Source organism: Vanessa cardui, chromosome 3 (genome assembly GCF_905220365.1).
Source record: "Vanessa cardui chromosome 3, ilVanCard2.1, whole genome shotgun sequence".
Classification (NCBI taxonomy): Eukaryota; Metazoa; Arthropoda; class Insecta; order Lepidoptera; family Nymphalidae; genus Vanessa; species Vanessa cardui.
This window is the reverse complement of record NC_061125.1, coordinates 1,724,294-1,743,482: the sequence shown is the minus strand read 5'-3', so window position 1 is coordinate 1,743,482 and position 19,189 is coordinate 1,724,294. Positions and strand designations below refer to the sequence as shown.

The following is a 19,189-nucleotide window of genomic DNA, read 5'->3' as shown; positions in this document are numbered from 1 at the left end:
AGTAATAACATTTTAATATAAATAATAATATAGCCAAATGGTTGCAATATTTATTCACATTTTATAAATTATTTTAAAAGATAAATAAACTCTCCGATCGACTAATATTTGATTAAAATTAAGAAAATTATTTATAGTCTTGAATTTTCAACAAATTGTTAGGAACTAAATAATGTTTGTAATGCAAGAGCATTACATTTTAAGCACAATCCATACATAATCTTTTTTTTAAATTATGGTTACATTATCTACAGTAATATATCTGGCACATAACTTCATATTTAAAAAAAAAAAAAACAAGTGACCACATCATACTTAGGGCAAGTAGGAACTTTTATAATATTGTAATTCTGTGGCCTGGTGTTACATATAACGATCACCTTTAATTTTGCACAGAATATAAATTATGTACATTTGTTAGTTAATATACATATATAATATTGTATTTAATTTTTTTTAACAGTTGTAAAATGGCAACTAAAAAATGTATTTTATTCTTTTAGCACCAAGCTACAGAATTTATAATAAAGACATGAAATATTCACTTAAATAATATAAAATGATTCCCCTGAACAATATTTACTTGAACAGTTATTTATCTCGTTTTAAACAATATTTTTATCAATGCATTTCGCATCCCCTGTGACCTTTTATCAGTCGTTAAGACATGTCATGTGATCGCAAACTAATAATTGCAGGGAAATTGATTAAATATGTTGACGAGTACTGAGTTCTTTAGGTATGTATGTATGTATTAATATTACTGATAAACGGTAATCAATTTGAACTTTAATAAAATAAAATTTATATTTTTTATTTACAATATTATTCTAAATCTTAAAAAAAATTGCCATATACTTATAAATATATAAAAGTTTTAAACTTAGCTATTACAAAAGTAGATGCCATTAAAATTTTAAACACATTTTTGCTCTCTAAATAACTCCAAAATTCTTGGAGACCAAATGTACACGTCACGCATTCGCCGGCAACGCCAAGCGGGCAGTGAGTTCGCGTCCCCGGTCGGCCACCGCCCCTAGAACCCTGCCCATCAACCCCTTCGAAACCTCCTCCGTCGGTTTCTGTTTACCTGAAGATAAGATATAGTTATGTTAGAGTTATTTTTGTTATAAATTGTATAACTATAATTTATTAGAATAATTTAGTTAATAATATGTCGATTGACTATTTTTAGAATATGTTGTAATGTGATATTTTAATTGTTCACGATGAATACTGGCCGATTGTCTGATACTGGCCGGTAAGAAAGAGAATGTCAAGAAATCGAATGCGACGGCAATGTTTGGTGATATTTATATCATTGATTTGGAAATAATGAGAATGAGATGCTAAATTTAGATATAAAATACGGGATGTATTGTAAAATATGAAATAGTGGATAAAATGAATGTGAAAATAGTGCTAATAAATGAATCTTGACGACCTCCATGGTCGAGTGGTGTGTACACCGGTTTTCGTGGGTACGCCGCTCTGAGGTCCCGGGTTCGATTCCCGGCCGAGTCGATGTAGATTACCATTAGTTTTCTATGTTGTCTTGGATCTGGGTGTTTGTGGTACCGTCGTTACTTCTGATTTCCATAACACAAGTGCTTTAGCTACTTTCATTGGGATCAGAGTAATGTATGTGATGTTGTCTCATGTTTATGTTTGTTTGTTTTGTTTTTTTTAATCTGGAAGAATATCGTTGTTTAAACTCGTGACCATCATAAAAGTTATGTTTTCGACATATTTAGTTGAGCTGCCGCTAGCGATCGTCTTTTGTCAGTCGGATCAGTCGGACAAACATGTCGGCCGGACTCACCCACGAGGAAGTCGAGGATGAGAGCGGGCAGGTCCTTGTCGCGCGGGCTGGGGTCGGCCAGCAGGCGCAGTGCGGGGTGCGCGCAGAACTGCGCGCTGGCCACCAGCTGAGCGGCGCTGTCACGAGCGCCCGCCAGCAGCGCACGCGCAGACACCTTGTGCTCGCCCGCGATGCGGTACCACGCTGCGCCTGCGCACGCACGCACAGGGGAACTATCAGTCTCAGAGAAGGGGTGGTCGCTGCTTGCGCCCGGGCGCTTGTTGCATCAGTTTCTCCTCTTCCCACAAAATCAAATAATTGGGAGAAGGGGTGATCGCCCGAACGATGCTTGCGCATGGCGCTTGATGTGCTTAATACAGCGCAGATGACGTGAGAATCGAGCGGCACGGTACACATTTACGTACAGTACGATCAAAACTTAAAAAACTTTGGAAACTTGGTGGTAGGGCTTTGTGCAAGCCGGTCTGGGTAAGTACCGTCAGTTATTCTATCGCCAAATAACAGTACTCAGTATTGTTGTGTTCCGGTATGAAGGGTGAGTGAGCCAGTGTAACTACAGGCACAAGGAACATAACATCTTAGTTCCCAAGGTTGGTGGCACATTGACGATGTAAGGAATAGTTAATATTTCTTACAGCGTCATTATCTATGGGTGATGGTGACCACTTACCATCAGGTGGCCCATGTGCTCGTCCGCCAACCTATACCATAAATATAAAAAAATATATATTTCAAATGTATTTAAAAAAATCTTCGATGTAATTTTGAAGTATCACAATGATTTGCATATAGATAAGAATTAATCGATGATATCTGATTACGTAATGGAACCTGGTAGGTCAGGTTCATCGCCAGGCTCGGTGTAGATTGCAGTAACGACGAGGGCGCAATAGATCGAAATCAGATGTTAACCTTGGTCACTATTTTCGATAAATAAATGAAGCCTAGGGAACATTCAGCAGTCAATGGACCGATATAAAGAAACAAGTGATAAAAATTGTACTAAAAGACGTGGATCGTTCTGGCTTAATAACAAACATGAAACTATAAATGCTGGCTGCAAGATGCAATGATCGTTTAAAATATTAATACATCACATACTTCTGACGTAGTTTAGGGCGCCGCTCCAGTCCCTTGCACGAGAGCTGGCCCACTGGCTGCCTTCCTGCATGGCGCCTTCAGCTAGCCACTTTTCCGGGAAATATGGCCACTGAAATATCAATATGATTTGACTAATGGATTTTTATTTTAATTAAGGACTATTTCGGAGAAATTTGAAAGAATTCAAATCCCGGATATCTCATCCAATTGTTTTAGATCCAAAGTCATTATCTCCGGAACTTTACTACCTAGGCTGTATGTAGGCTCGTATAGGTGCATCAAATTAAGTACAATTTACAGACACATGAGATACATAATAAATTACTAGAAAAATAAGAATCCTGTAAATGACCAAATTTTGGACAATGATTTCCATTTGAGTATGAAGTATTTTATTAGGCAAGGTATTCCATTTATAAGTTTTTAGTATTTATAGATTTATTATCTATAATCCTAGCAAAACATATAAAATAAAGTCGAAAAGTATAACGATATTTATACGGTTTTCACTAATAGACTATGAAGTATGAGGAAGGTTTAGGTGTGTGATTCATTAAGATTTTGTGTTTATTGGCTAAAAATTTACAGTTGGAAAAATTATGCCGATCCGTGTAGATGTATATTATGACAAACTTTTTTATGTAGTTGTGCGAAGAGGGATCTTGTAATATAACTTATATTTACCTGAATGAAATGTAAAGACCGATGGCAAAACGCCGCAGGTGGGTGTTGCCAGTAGAGATTCGGGTGCGGTGCTGCGATCACCGCGAATTTGCTCACCAAGGATCCTTCGCAATGAACCAGATACCTTCAAACAAACATTTTACTATGTTTATCTGATTACGACGAAGACAGTAGCATTAACAATTTCTTCGCTTACACATATTCATGAGAAAATGAGGTTTGATTTTTTTCCTGTTTTTAAACTTTATGTAATAGTTAGTCGATGTTTTGTAAAAACTTTAATACAGAATAGTAGAGTAGACAGTACAAATAAAAAATACACGAATTTGTGTCGTTCTACTTTTTAAAGATTATAAAATTTTCTACGACATAGTATCGGTATGGAGTATTGATTTCTGTTTTTTTGTGGGTCATATCGATCCCATTTTTCTGAACTCAATGGTATTTACATAACGGATCTTTTGTTCCTTCCATATTATGCTCGGCATGTGGTACAGGCCACTTGAATTCTCGTCAGGAGGCGAAGGTTACGTCACCTGCCCTCGTTCTTCTCGCTAGTGCAAACGGTACCACGATACATCCAACTTGGAGCCGTTTGAAATGGGACTTGATTTTACGAGTCCGCAACATTACGGTGGGTGCCTATTTTTGTTGGGAGGGCCGAGACGACGCCTTCGTCGTCTTTGCCAATCTAGCCCTTCCCAATTCCTGACTACCGATTCCTTCTGGTTCACGACAGTTTCGAGGAGGTCACGGTCCTTCACGTCGATCGTCTGCGGAGCATCACCAACACGATTGCTCAATCTTGCTGACCAAGAATCTGCCTCTCCGCAAAGCATATTTTTGACATACGATTTTATACAGATATTCTACGTACAATGCCAGTTCTTATGTGTAAGTCGGAAGGTGAGTTGGAGCATTTATTTTTATCCTCACGATAACTAGTTCCGTTTGGGATAATTTAACGCAAGTGTAACATAAATCGTTAGAAAAATGTTATGAACGAATACATGCATGTCGCGAGAGTGTGTGGCAGACCTAGTCATACCTTGTTTCTATTAATTTAAGAAAAAAAAAATACAGAGCACCATAGGTTGGATCAGAGAAAACAATTGAGGAAGTGTAGGTCCGAAATTTCGCACACAAATAATTCCCTAGTGTGTGTTATATTTATCGTGTATTTTTTTATGGATATATTGTAATGTATCTTACACTGTAGATAAAATATTTTAATTATATCTATGTGACATACATAATGTTTATCACATGATCAGTATGTGGTCTGAGAACTTTGAATTACTAAGTGATAAGACTACTATATTTTTTAATATCAATTATTGATAGATATGATATAAGGCCAGGGTCAATGAACTATTGATTTAGTAATATCAATTAAATAAATTAATTAGTGTTTTTCACATGTAGTTATAACTTCTTAAAATTTCAGATGACTCAGTTTTACATGATACATAAAGTTTCTTAGTAACTTGATGACTAAAAGCCATTAATAAGAGAAAAAAATATTTCATTATCAGAAAAAGTATAATGATAAATGCTAAATTTACTGTTTCAAGTAAGCAAAAATGCACAGACAATTAATAGTGTCATAATAAACTTACCAAGTGAGCATACCTCCAATTCCAAAGCCGATGACCACAGCAGGATCACTTTCAGACACACCGAGGGCTGTCAATAAACATTTCAGCTCTTCAACAGCCCTTGGTGGAGACAAGTCAATCCTATCCCCTGGTTCACTCGCTCCATTACCCCTAAGGTCTAGGGTTATGACATGATGACCAAGTTCAGCTAAACGCCTGACTACTGATGACCAGCTTGGAACCCACAGATCTCCAGTGTCAGGTGCATCACCAAGAATAAGCACTATTTGACCATTTTTTGGTCCAGTTTCAACATAATGATATTTTACACCCTAAAATAAGTATAAAATTATTATTTATTTACATTACTAGCTATTAGATTTTTATTTATTAAAATAATCCTCTCAGAATATGATGTAAATTACGCGTAATATTTTTTAAGCTACCTACATATCAAGAGACTTATAAAATAATATAGTTTTTATTTTAAAACTCGTGTACGAGAAAAAATAATAGCATCTCGAGACGAAACAATATATTTATTTACCATAATTTTAATGTAGCAGTGTATACCAATAGAAGAATCTACGGTTAGTTCGACAGGTGGCGAGTTCTTGGATGCTTTCCTCCTGTGCCCTTTCCATAACCTTCGAACTGAGAGTTGTATCATTTGCCACAAACCCACAAAAACACATTTTAATATTAACTCCACAGATTCCCACCCAGACACGACATCTAACACTTTCTTTCTTTTAACACCCATTTAATATATTTCGTTTTAAATGAAAACAGTCTTTAGCCTTTCAGTGTACGCGATCTATAGTTTACGACCCATTCTTATCAGTAATTATCAGAGTCGATTCGAATAAAACGGATGTCGGTAAGATTATGAAGTTTGAACAGTGGAAGTTGAACTGTCAATGTCAATATTTTAGATATGCTGGGATGTGTTCAGATATATTTAATTTCTAATTAATATTATCATATATCATTACTAATACACCAAGTATAATGTGCTGCATACTGCAACCCGACCACCGACATTATAACAATAGAATTCACAATATTAAAAATAAATGTTTTATCTTAATAAAATATGTCTACTCTCAAGGATAATATGAAAACAAATTAAGGTTGCGAGACAGGGCACTCAAGGCGTAAGACCATAATGACAAACGTTGAAAGGGCAAGTCACGGTGGCTAACGATGGGCTAACGAGTGTCCAGTCACTAAAGTTTAAATCTGCTCAGTTGTTCGGTCAAACGCCTACGGTAATGTAAAAGCAATAAGAATATACCACTGTTGAAAAATTGCCTTGTGAATGACGAAGTGCTTTGTATCCAATGGAATTCACAATGCATATACATATTTTATTGTTGATTACTGTTGCAGATTCTAGATGGCGTTACTTATTGTGAACTAACTCGTTAAATTAATAATTTTTAAATGTTACGAACATTTAAAAATTATTTATTTAAAGATTATTATTGTTTTTAAATTTGATAGATTATTAAATATTAGTATTCAGTATTATTGTTAAGTCCAATTGAGTTTAAGTCTAATTCAGTACTATTGTTAAGTATTCAGTATTATTGTTAAGTCTGTAACTTTATTTTTTATTTTAAGCAACGTATAGAATTTATGTTTCTGATTCTGCCCAATAGGTAACTTTTTCGGAAATTGTATTTATAGATCTAAAAGGAAAGAAAATTATAAATAAACACAGATTTCGATTTATTGAATTCCAAGCAACGTTAGCTATAAAATATGCACACTATAATAAAGTGAAACATTTGTCTTATATGACCGAAGAGATTTTTTAAACTGTAGTATTTTAGTAACTGCCATGTAGGTAAGATGGCTGATCGATTAACATCGAATTGTTTTGAAATTATTTGTATCCTACTAGCTCGATGTATTACATAAATATCTTTAGCTATAGCTTTTAATTGTATTTTCGGGATAGTAGATTTTTTTATCAAAATACAGAAATGAAATTGTGATAAACATATGTATTGCAATTAAGCACAAATAAATGCCATACCGGTTCTTGTCGGTAGAATAATTTATAAGAAATCAGTTAATATTCAGATTTTAGACGAAAATAAAATGAATGTTGCTAAATAATCAACGTTCGATGACAACAAAAAGTAACGATGAACATAATAATCTATATTATAAATGTTAAAGTAGCTCTATCTGTCTATCTATCTTTCGCTTTTTCAAGAAAAAAACCAAATTGATGAAATTTGGTGTGAAGTAAACTTGATCTCCAAGGAAGGATAACCTAGGCTAGTGTATGCCTAACACATGACAACCCATTCCCTAAATTGCGACCGAAGCAGCCGGCGATATATTATAATATACAATACGATATACCTATAAATACGCTGCGATACAGATCTTTATCGAATCTTACTTGTACCAAGTGTTTTCAGAGAGTTGGAACGTGCCTCAGCATCACTAGACACTTCTATTCACGCTCCCTCGTAGATAAAAGGTAGAATGTAATCGGTTTTCAACTTACTGATGTAGATCTTGTATCTTACAATGAAATTTGAATAAAAATCATATAAAAACGACCTAAAGGTATAGTATTCTTGATACATTAATCTATAATCAAAGTAGTGCGGCATACTTTTTTTTTAATTGAAAAAAGAATCAACTTAAGTAATATACAGATTAGTAAATATTTTTACATTGTATTTTTTTTTATAACTCACGTCCGTTGTGAAGTAAGCATTAAGTATACATTATGTATATATAAGTAGATGTGATTATATTGACAAAGTATTACATTATGTAACAAATATTTGAATTGTATATTAAATAGCTGCGTATTTTTTTAAAACCCGAATAAATCATTCTTTTTTTTCATTTTTATTTGAATAGTGTTGATCCAAAAAGTAATTCTTTATTTTACTTAGTGGTTGTTTGTTGAAGTCCTGGGGTTGATTAGGTACCACCCACGTACTAGGTATATATTCTATCGTGAAACAGCAACACTTTGTATTGATGTGTTCCAATTTATAGAGTTTGAAAGATGAGTGAACCAGTGTAGGCACTACAGGTCCCATTAACTTGGATCCCAAGTTTGTGGCGCATTGGAGATGTAAGGAATGACTTAAATTTTATACGGCGTCAATATCATTATGGGCGGCAGTAACTCCTATTACCTTTCTATCCAATAATAAAAAAAAAAACAAAAAGTTGTAATGGGAACATTCATGATCATTTATTTTTAGTATTTTTAATTTAATGAATATGTAAGAATAAGTAGTAAGTTACAATCGAACCGATCTTAATAATTGAAAATCATGGCCAAAATATTCAAAATGTCGCATATGCAATGTAAAGCTAGCGATATCTACCAGGAGTACATAAGCCCGGGGGATGCGATTGTCATGTAAATGGCGCGACGGGGCGACACGGACACGACAGTCCACGCCCCATCGGCTTTCGTGAGATGATTAATAATCACGTGCGGGGACTCGCTCCTAGCTGATTGAAAGATGATTCTTTTTAAGCTACCATTATGACTGTGTTTCATTCGTTCGAATGCATTAATTTTCGTTTAACGAATATATTTCAGTCGCGTTTAATTTCCATAAAAAAAGGAGTTACTTCATAATTTTCTTAGGCCGCTATGCCTAAAGAACACGAATAACCAATAACTAAAAGAGTCATATCTCAAAATCTTAAATTAAATAAACGTGGGTTGCAACACCGCAAACCCACATCTGAATTCAACGCCTTTGACGCGTCTCACAAAATCATATTTGAAAGCGTTCGTTAATCTCATAAAAGCTTTGAATTTCAAACCGTAATGGAGATATTTATCAAATTATTCGATATAATGCACCAGGTATGCGGTGTCGCGTTGCCGTCTATTTTGTAACGCGAAACTTGCCCGGTCGCACGGTACAAATTTTATTTGATCTCTATTTGTTAATTCTAAAATCGACTTTGTTGTATATTATCTGTTAACACGATACAATTGCATCAAACCAATATAGTGTTGTGTTTTTTTTTCTAGTTGAATAAAATATACATGTAGGTAAAATGTGCTTATGAATATTTTGCCAAATTATGTTTAAATTTACACTACTTTTATATTTCGTTGTTTTAAATAAAACGATAAAAAAGAAGTAGCACATAAATTTTACACCGTAAAAATTCCGCCACATGAATCTGAGCATATTCAAAAAAGAGAAAATCCACCAACTCAGTTTACTGACGGAGCGCTCTGGACAGTTGACTTTTTACTTTTTTTTCGGACGTGGCATTAGCATGCGCCCCGGCGACCGGTAACCACGTTACGTTACGACTGCATTACACGTAGGGCACAATAGAGGCCACTCGTTACCTACTTGACTGTGTAACTTCGTTTGTGCTCGTACCCTCGTCGGGTGCTGTACTATGGAGCGAAGAGGACTTTTATGAGCGCACTTTATTAACTTTCATTTTGCATGACGGTTTATAGCTTATTTAACTTAAAAGGTATTTTATATGGAACATTTTCAAATAAAAGTTTCTTCATACTATAGGTATAGTTTCCGATTTTGTTGCCTTGAGTTTTATTTTTCATTTTGTCTTTAAATATTATATCAAGATATAAAGTAATATTGTTGCATGCGTAGATTTCATCTTAGCCGAGACTTAGAGTATTAAAGAAAAAAGAAAAGAAAGAAATTTGGTCACATGTTTTTATCCTACACAGAGCTATGGAGTAGCGTAATGCAATATAGTCCAAACTCTCTTTTAAATAGTAGTCAGTAGTAGAAGACATTTAATAAAACTGAACAATTGGGATTTTTAAATCATTCGGTCATTCATAGTTATTTAATAAATAACTCAATAAAAAAAAATATATTAACGTTATTTTAATACCTTATTTTGACTGATTCTTCTTTACTTACAATATCTATAAAGAGTGTCCAATTTCCTCCGATGTCAAAACCAAAATTTTGATTTCAACCGAGAGGGTGCGTCACGCGTAGCGAGAGCTCGCAATACCTATTATCGCGCCCCTACGAAAAGATTCATTTAAAATGTTATTTTACACCCAGCCTCTATGTACTTCTTTTGTGACGACGCTATTTATGTGAAAATGAAATTGTAATAAATTACAAAAAGCTTTTTGTTGGATTTTGAACTTTGTGCCTTTGGCAATGCAAAAAAAATGTTGTCTATAACAATTATGGCGGTTGATACGACGCCATTTTGTTCAATTTTAGGGTGCATTGCATGTGATTGTTATTGAGTCACATTATTAAGTTACATTAAAAGCTAACAATGAAAAAAATGTTTTAGAATTATAGCTCTCTCCATAAAAATAATAATAACAAGGCTTTATTTATTCCAAGTTCTTTTTACAGTGAAGTAAAAAAATTAAACGAATTGAATGTTAAAAACTGTTGTAAATTAAGTAATTTTGCTTATATTAATTACTTGTGTTAGTATTTAATTTATATGATTGATACTATTCATGATCATCAGGCATAGTCCACATTACTTATTTTGCCTTTTTTTCAAGACCATTTCTTTGATTCAAGCACCATTCTATTTCTAACTTGAAATAGGAAAAGAATAAATACGATGAAATAATGTTATTTAAATATTTTTGACAGTTCCAAAACGACAGACAACATAGTATGTAGTGAGCAAAGTAAATTATGCGTTTTAGTTTTTTTGTCTTATAACTACTGAACATAAAAAAACAGCCGGAAAATATGAGCACATTTCGGTAGTTACGCTCGTCCGTTCGGAAACGTAACGAAGTCAATTTGCGAGTCAGTAATGAAGTGAGTACGAACCAACTTCACATCGTCCGGCAATTAATTCGCTCCATTTTTATCATTACGAATATTGTATCAGAATATATCTAATTAAATACGATTGTTAATTATCCTTTTGAGTTTTAGCAATGATTGAGAAACACTCAAAGATTAAAGATTATATTTTTTAATTAGTCATATAACCGTTTAAGGTAGATACTTCGTTTAAAAGATTTTTTATAAATTCAAAATATGTTTACTAAATCACAACAAATGTAGAAATAGACTCGTAGATAATTAAATATATACATATATAAATTATTAGTTAGCTTCAGGTAATATTTTTGGACGTCAAATTACATTCATGAGGTAACTTCTATTTGTCAGACATCTGGCGTTATTTCAATATAATATTTTTAGAACCAGAAGTAGGAAGTAGGTTAACCTCTAAAACAATTACCTTTAATTTACAACACAAATAACCATCAATAATCACATTACACCGTAATAATTATAATTGCAATTCTCAATGATCTCTCTACGAATCTGCCGCCTTTTTTTTTTTAAGGGAATTTGTGTGTGACGCTGATGTTGCTTGTTTATTCCAACAATATTTATTATATTAAATGAGTAAATATATACATACATGTAAATTCTTTATAGCAGAGTTATAGACTACATAAATTAAGTAAGAAAAATTATAACGTATAACGTTCGCTATTGTAATATTAGCAATATCTAAATATATTAAATTATTCATAATAAAAGAGATTTTCGTCAAAATTCGTAATAAGTAAACATCTTGTGACAATACGAAGCAGATGTACGATGACAGGCAGGTGCCCGTCTCAAGAGTGGCTTCGTTAAGCTCAAAACTGCAGACAATTATACCGAGTCGAGTAGGCACCCAAGTGTCCCGGTGCGCTAAACTTATGTGCTCATTTTTATGTTGCTTGTGCACTAATTATTTGTTGTAACCTTTGTGAAATTTAATGGATGGTGTTGTAATTGTTTACTATAAAGATCCCGAATATTTGTTGTTAAAGCTTTGATAAGAAGAAATAATATAATTATTAAGTATAAGATTTTAAATTAACATGGCTATTTTTATTATTAAAGTTATAAATTTCGAGACTGTCTCGTGAACAAGACATTCGTTGATAATGTCGAAATATCGAGCTCCACCGAACAAAAATAAAAAACATGGTAAATATATCGAAATTTATAACTTTAATAATTATTGAGTATTTATTTACGAATTAAAAATGTTTTTAATTATTAGGTATTTTTAAAATTTAAAATTTAAATTAAGAATAAGTTTCTTTTCTACTGAATTATTTTTATTTTTTTGTTCCTTTTTGGTGTCGGCACGATAGTTTAGTAGTGCGTAGGCATATACTTTTAGATACAACAATAAATATTAAAACTAAGTTATATTCTGTTAAAAATGGACAGTAAAAAATATTTTCAATCCGTGAAGTTTTTTGGTACCAAGATATAGATTTACTGGAAATTATAGACTGCGAACAAAAGTTTTGTGATAGAAAATATATCTTGGAGGTTTCCCTTATCATTGAAAAAATTTATAAATCCACGTTCTAAATATGATATTTTATAACGAATACATATACAATACAATACACAGCCCATAGGCTTTGAACATTATAGACTTAAAAATCTTGAACCTCTCCAACATATTTGACTGGCTGTTACTATAACTTCTTAAAGTTAAAGAAGAGTATATAAAGGTTATTTGAAGGAAAAAAGTGGTAATGTTTAATCTATTATAAAGAACAAAACTATTCTCGCAATTACAAGGTACCGGCGCTACGTTGCTAACTAAAACTTTTAATATAAAGTATATAAAGTAATGTTAAGTGCGAAATGGCATTTTTGCTTTGCAAAAAAATTTACAATATACGATAATAGTTTGCTTCTAAAATGTATATAGAGTAACTCAACGTACATTAGTTTCCAATTTCAACTACAAATTATTGTATCTGTAGCCCAATAAGCACTATGTGTATACTGTAAGATACATCTATTGTGTTACTTTCTTCAGTAAAAAGTTAGAGATTCTCGATATATACATATCGAAATTGAATTTATTCAATTTTTTTTTAGGAATTTCGGAATGATTTAGTCAGGTTTTGTTTGAATTTATTTCATTGTACTGCAAGTCGCACATCTATTTGGGCGCCAAAATGATGAAATCTGTTTTAGATGAAAATTTTAATATTATTAGTTTAATTAGAATTCGAGTTTATTGAAAATTGTTAATTTTTTTTAAATTATTATTATTTTTCTTATACAGCCGTAGCCCTCTCTAACCTGCCAGTATAATAGCCCGCACTCTAAAATTATCTGTTAAATCGTATCAGTTTAATAAGTAATTAAAATCAAGAATCCTGGAGCTGAAATGAGACCAAACCCGAGATCTGACATTGTCAATCTCAACTAGCAATACTAGGTATAGGTATTTAAGTACTTTGTAGTAGTAGTACTACTCGTACTATTATTCCTTATAATAATTACACATAATTTAGACCTCGCCTTACTCGTCATAATCAATGCTAATTATATTATAATATAATTTAATTATACAGATAATGACACGTGATGAACTAGGCATTCACTTTTAAAGGAATACAACTGACACCAAATTACCTGTTTTGAATTTTAATCTTAAAATTATTGAATGGTCAGTTTTATAATTAAGCTTAAACTATACGTAGTAAAGATACGCAATAAATAAAAAGAGATATCTATATTAAACTCGATGTATTCATCTCTTTTTTTATTTATAATGATGTCAGATGTTCTAAATGGTCAGTAGTATGACGTTACTGCTTGGACAATATTCCATTGTCTGTGGTCACGTACGTCTTTTATTATCTGTATTCTTTTTAGTCTACATTCAGGGGACGCTGTCAAAGCAAACGGATGCTGTGTGTTTTTACAACTGGACCGTTTGATTGCGTCGAGATGACGCATTGAATATTTAATTGGGGTACTCGGGAAAAATTGTTTGTTAAGAGATGGACTATTGTATAATATTTTACTATTAACGTGACTCTATATTTTTTTAAAAGACTCGCGTTCTGATAATATTTATTTTAGAGTAATATAACAAGCGATTTATTTTAGTTTCGTTTTATTATATTACAATAGTAATAAAAATCTTTTTGTGTATTTATATTATTTAAATTAAATTCAAATAAAAAAACTGGATACGATAATTGGAACTCACAGTACCGATATAAAGACTTGTGCATATTTAAAAAATAATAGTTGTGTTCTTTATTGAATGCTAATAGGATAAAAATTAAAAAAAAACATACATTCATACCCGAACAGAAAAAAGGCAAATAAAAAACATTTGACGGCAAATTGATGCAATATCATTGATCGATAGCTTGATTTATCAATGGATTTGCGAAAATATGGCGTTTTGAACGTCAACGAAACTGTTAACGGAATTTTTTGTAATAGTGTTTTATTATAAATAGATCTGTATCTGGATTTTTTTATTTGATGTACCGGAATGATTCCGCATTGGAACAGCGTGGTGGAATATGTTCCAAACCTTCTTCTCAAAAGGGAAAGAAGGCCTTAATCCAGCTGCAGTGGGAAATATACAGGTTGTTGTTGTTCGTTGTTGTTGTACCAGAATGATTCGTAACTTCTGAATATTAATTTTAATTAAGTTTTGAAGAAGTGAAAGCATTTTCAGCTTGTAAATTTATGTGACATCGAATGTCTAGATCGCCCGGGTTATAACACTGATCGAGATCTAAATATTGTGCGGTGTTTGTGAAATAGTGTCATTACGATTGACGGCAAAGTCGTTTCAAACTATGGAAGTAAAATTAATGTGGATTGTATATATTTGTTTGTCAATAACTGTTTACAGCGCACAATAAAGCACACCTAGGTATTATTTATTTGATTACATGTGCTGTAATCTAATGTTTGTTCTTCACTACTGAATTATTTAATATTTAAGAAAATCATCTCAATCGGTACGGTCCTACATAATATAAATATTGGTTAGATTTTGTATAATATTTATTAACGACAATAGCTTTATTCACGTGGGTGTATGTAGGTAATACCGGGGCGGGGTCGCTACCAGCCAATCCTGTAACTGACACCACATTTCTTCTCAAAATAATACAATCTAAAATACACTCTAATATCGTGTACCAACGTTGAAAATCCCTCTGCAGTTTGAACGACTTTTGTAAACGATACCCCTAGTTCTTCCATCACGGTACAGGGAAAAATAAACTCTTTATTTCAAGGATTAGGGCACATATTTGTTGTGATGGTATCTGTAATTGATACGATTGGACTCAATTGTTGTTAGTGTTAGATGATATATGTATGTTTTATGTGCTGTGACATAGATCCTGTGTTATGTACCTACAGATAAAATACGGTACTGAATTTTTGTTGACACTTTTTTTTTATCGTTACTCTTCCTGTCTTCTTTTAAATTTTATATACCTAATCTAAAATATAGGTGTGTTTAAGGTATGCAATAAATGTTTTATACGAATAAAATATTAGACATTGGATACGTAAATTTATTAATAATTTATAAAAAAAATAACGCTGTCATAAATGATAGCACTTATTTCATATATCGTATTATAATAAAAATATTTTTATTAATAATTCACTATATAACGTCATATGTATATATAAAAGCATTCGTCAAGAGTGGTATTTAAAATAACGTAACAATTGCGAACATTTTTCATCAACCTTAAACAAATTAACAAAAAACGTAGAAAGGACACGGCGCACCTGACGCCGGAAGTCATTAGTAAATAGATGGACATACAACGGTCGATAACGCCCCACTCTCCCTTAAATTACTTGCAACAAAATCACATTGATAACTGAGAAAAAAATTCAAACCCTTATCCTACCAGCGTAGAGCTCAAAATACCCCAGAAAGAAATAATCTTAATGCATGGATAAATTGTTGGTTTGTATTAAAAAAGGACTGACGACACCCCTATTGAACTGTATCTTTTGTTACGATCTCCCCGAGATGGCTTTTGAGTATTCAAAATGTCTACGATAAGGATTTTTTTTTTGTCGTCTAATATTTGGCTTAGACTAAGTAATTTCCGGTAAAGGTTATACGCTTTCCTAAATATTTTAATCTTACTTTTGAGTTGGGTGGTATTATAACGAGACAAAAGCCTTTATATCACATAATGTAGAGTAAAAAGAATGTCTAAAAATAAAACAGACAATGTATTTGTCCAATTATTGTATAATGTAATTAATCATTAAATAAAATACAAAATAACATAATAGGTAATATGAAGAAGAATGAAATTTTTAACAATATTAAAAGATTACATAATTTCTGAATATATTTTATCAGTCCATCAAAATACCATATTATGTCAGGGAATGCCGTAGGCCTTTTAATTCGAGTAGACATTAACAATAGTCATGACAGTTAACCCTTTGTATGCAGTGTGCCTCTTAGGCCCGCGTCAAATTTTCGCGGGGGCTTCAACCCGTTCCCGCTTATTAACTTACCAAAACCAACAATCGTGATTAAATCGCGCGTGAACTAATAAAATAATAAGACTCGTTCGTTGTCTAACTTTATTTTCGATTTGGGTTACATACAGTTTCGATAAAAGCTGAATCAGTAAATACGATGGATATACCTTCTACTTGTATAGATTTATTAGATAATAATACACTTTATATAAATGACACATTTTATATAAAAAGGATGATATTTGTAAAACACTTACCTATCAAGAAAAACTATGCAGCTCCTTAAATAGAAGATTTTAAGCAAGCATCTTTTTTTTTTAATACAGGTTTTGTTTTTAATGCGAATCCTATAAGTAGATTAAGTACAAAATTAATCAATAAATCTTATTATACTCGTACTATACGTACTTGTAATTTTATAATACTTGTGGGTAAAGACTGGATTAAGGCTCGGGCCCAAGGAATGATTAATAATTAATTATGAATAATAACATCTTCACGTTGTAAATTTCATTATTTTAAATAGTTGGTAAGTAGAGCGTTTCTCCTCGCTGTAGGCTGCCGTCCAATACCAAGAGTTGAATTATTGAAGATACAAAAAAACCCTTTCGTAAACTTTTTTTGAATACAGTACATTTCATTTGTTTGTCGATTTAAAATAATATAATATCAAAATGTAGATACGCTCACGATTATTTACGATTTTAGTAAGTAGTTTATATTTACGTCGTTTAAATCGATTTAATTTTTGTAAAAGAAATAAGCTTAACATATTTCGTTTATTCAAATATGTATTAGATTATACAAAAAATGATCTTTTTATTCTCCTTTGTTTCTCTTTAACCTCCTCTTTAACAGCTGTATACAGATTCGTAGTGACTAGTAAGTAGGTAATGTGTTCTGTGTTAACCTCACAGAGCTTAGGTAATAGAAAAAAATTTTAAATGTTTCTTTTTTAAATAAACTCCATTGATCTAATTTTAATACGATTATCGCGTTACTTAGCCAATAGTTACCCAGCCGTCCTATATAACGTTTTTTTTTACATTTAAATATAGGTAGGTATATAAAAAAAGTGCTAGGTATCTTTTCAAAACTTACAGAGAAACAGATATTAAATATATATAATATATCTAAGCGTCTATTTTTTTACCATAAAATTAAAAAAAAAACATGTTTATACAACATATTCACAATTTACATGAAAATCTGGAGACCTAAAACACATGTAAGCCTGCCTCAAATAGCGGAGGCACGGGGAGGGGGGCATAAATTTCATTACAATTAGCTGTCGCAGTATATGAATAATTCAACGTCGGGGCCGCAGCGACCCGCGCAAACATCGAAGGGTTCACCAGATGACCAGTTTTGGGGCCTGTTTGCTAGAATTACTCCACCGGTAATTTGGACCGTTCATTAGCATTGACGGGTTTAGATTTGCGCAAGCAAATATAATTAATTCGTCAAATCGTTACTGTTAAGCGAACGCTTTGTGTGAAATTACAATGTTAGTGTTACAGCGCTGAATTAGGCTCATTTTATATTTCTGTGTTCGTTATCCATTATTATCGCAATTTGTTTTAATGCTACGAGATTTGTTGAATTCCTATTTAGGTCAAACTTATAATTTATCGAATCTAAGCATGAATTTGTTCCTATTTCTTTATGATATGTTAAAATATTAAAATGTTCGTAAATTATTGTAAGTACCAAAATTATGCAACAGTTATGCTATTTTTCTTCTTTGTTAGTATGGACCATTTTTTATGAACAGTAAAAGTATTTACATAAAATGACATTACTATCTATATAGCTATAGCATGGTTTAGTTTGGTATAAGAAAGCACTTGATATTTGACATTCAATAAAATATAATAAAAACAAAAACAAAGATATATTTGTTTTTGTGTATATTATAATTATTTAAATATATATCAGACTAAAATTATACTTTTATAGTTATATCAATACAATTCATAAAACAATAAACATATAAATGTAAATATATAACACATGTAATTATTGTAGTATTTATTATCATAGCATTAACCAATATTAATTTTAATTATTGAATAATTAGACTGAAAAACGTTGAGTTGACTAATAAAGTATATAAGGAGAAGAAACATAACGAGGTAATTATAATTACAATTTTAGTTCCTTACGTATTAATAAATATACATTATAATTATAATGTATGTCTACACATAAACATATTTCTACAGTGAAAAATACTGCTAAATCTAGCGCTGAATTCGTTCGTTCTTGAAATCAAAATGGCCGTTTTACACCCGAGACTGATTTTCTTTCATAAACAGCATGAATCGCATTTCAGGGCATTTTCTAATTACGCGATTTATAAAACACATCATTTGTGACTAAAGTTTTATAACTATCAACCAAACACACAGTTTTATTGGTGGAGTTATTTTGTATAAATAAAATTGAAACTCGACGTAAAACTCTATCAAGAAATACAGAAACTTATGTGAAATTGACTACAATATTAATAATGATAATGCGATGTATGTTTGCCAACCTATTTTTAATTCCGTAGCTGTAAAAATAGATTAAAACATTTTGATTTTTGGTAATATGAGTAAAATACAAATTTTTTCTTATCCTTAATTATTATGGTAAAATTTCGACCACTATATTGTATTAAAATTAGTATA

General features: G+C 31.9%; 1 protein-coding gene across 1 annotated transcript; it reads right to left on the bottom strand.

Moving 5' to 3' along the window:
• Window positions 1-134: 134 nt before the first annotated feature.
• LOC124543802 (epoxide hydrolase 4-like) lies at window positions 135-6,106 on the bottom strand. The gene is made up of 6 exons (XM_047122107.1): window positions 5,753-6,106; window positions 5,227-5,537; window positions 3,608-3,731; window positions 2,924-3,032; window positions 1,823-2,011; window positions 135-1,090 (listed from the first exon to the last, which is right to left on the bottom strand). Exons 1-6 carry the CDS (start codon window positions 5,966-5,968, stop codon window positions 975-977), a joined length of 1,065 nt encoding a protein of 354 aa, XP_046978063.1. The 5' UTR covers window positions 5,969-6,106; the 3' UTR covers window positions 135-974.
• Between the last annotated feature and the right edge of the window lie 13,083 nt (window positions 6,107-19,189).

What these genes read in the sequence shown, in the direction of transcription:
- LOC124543802 (XM_047122107.1), bottom strand. Translation starts at nt 5,968, where the DNA reads ATGGGTGTTAAAAGAAAGAAAGTGTTAGATGTCGTGTCTGGGTGGGAA. An exon ending in ATTGGAGGTATGCTCACTTG is followed by an intron (nt 3,732 to 5,226) that starts GTAAGTTTATTA and finishes GTTTGTTTGAAG; the next exon opens with GTATCTGGTTCATTGCGAAG. An exon ending in CGCCCTAAACTACGTCAGAA is followed by an intron (nt 2,012 to 2,923) that starts GTATGTGATGTA and finishes GTGCGTGCGCAG; the next exon opens with GCGCAGCGTGGTACCGCATC.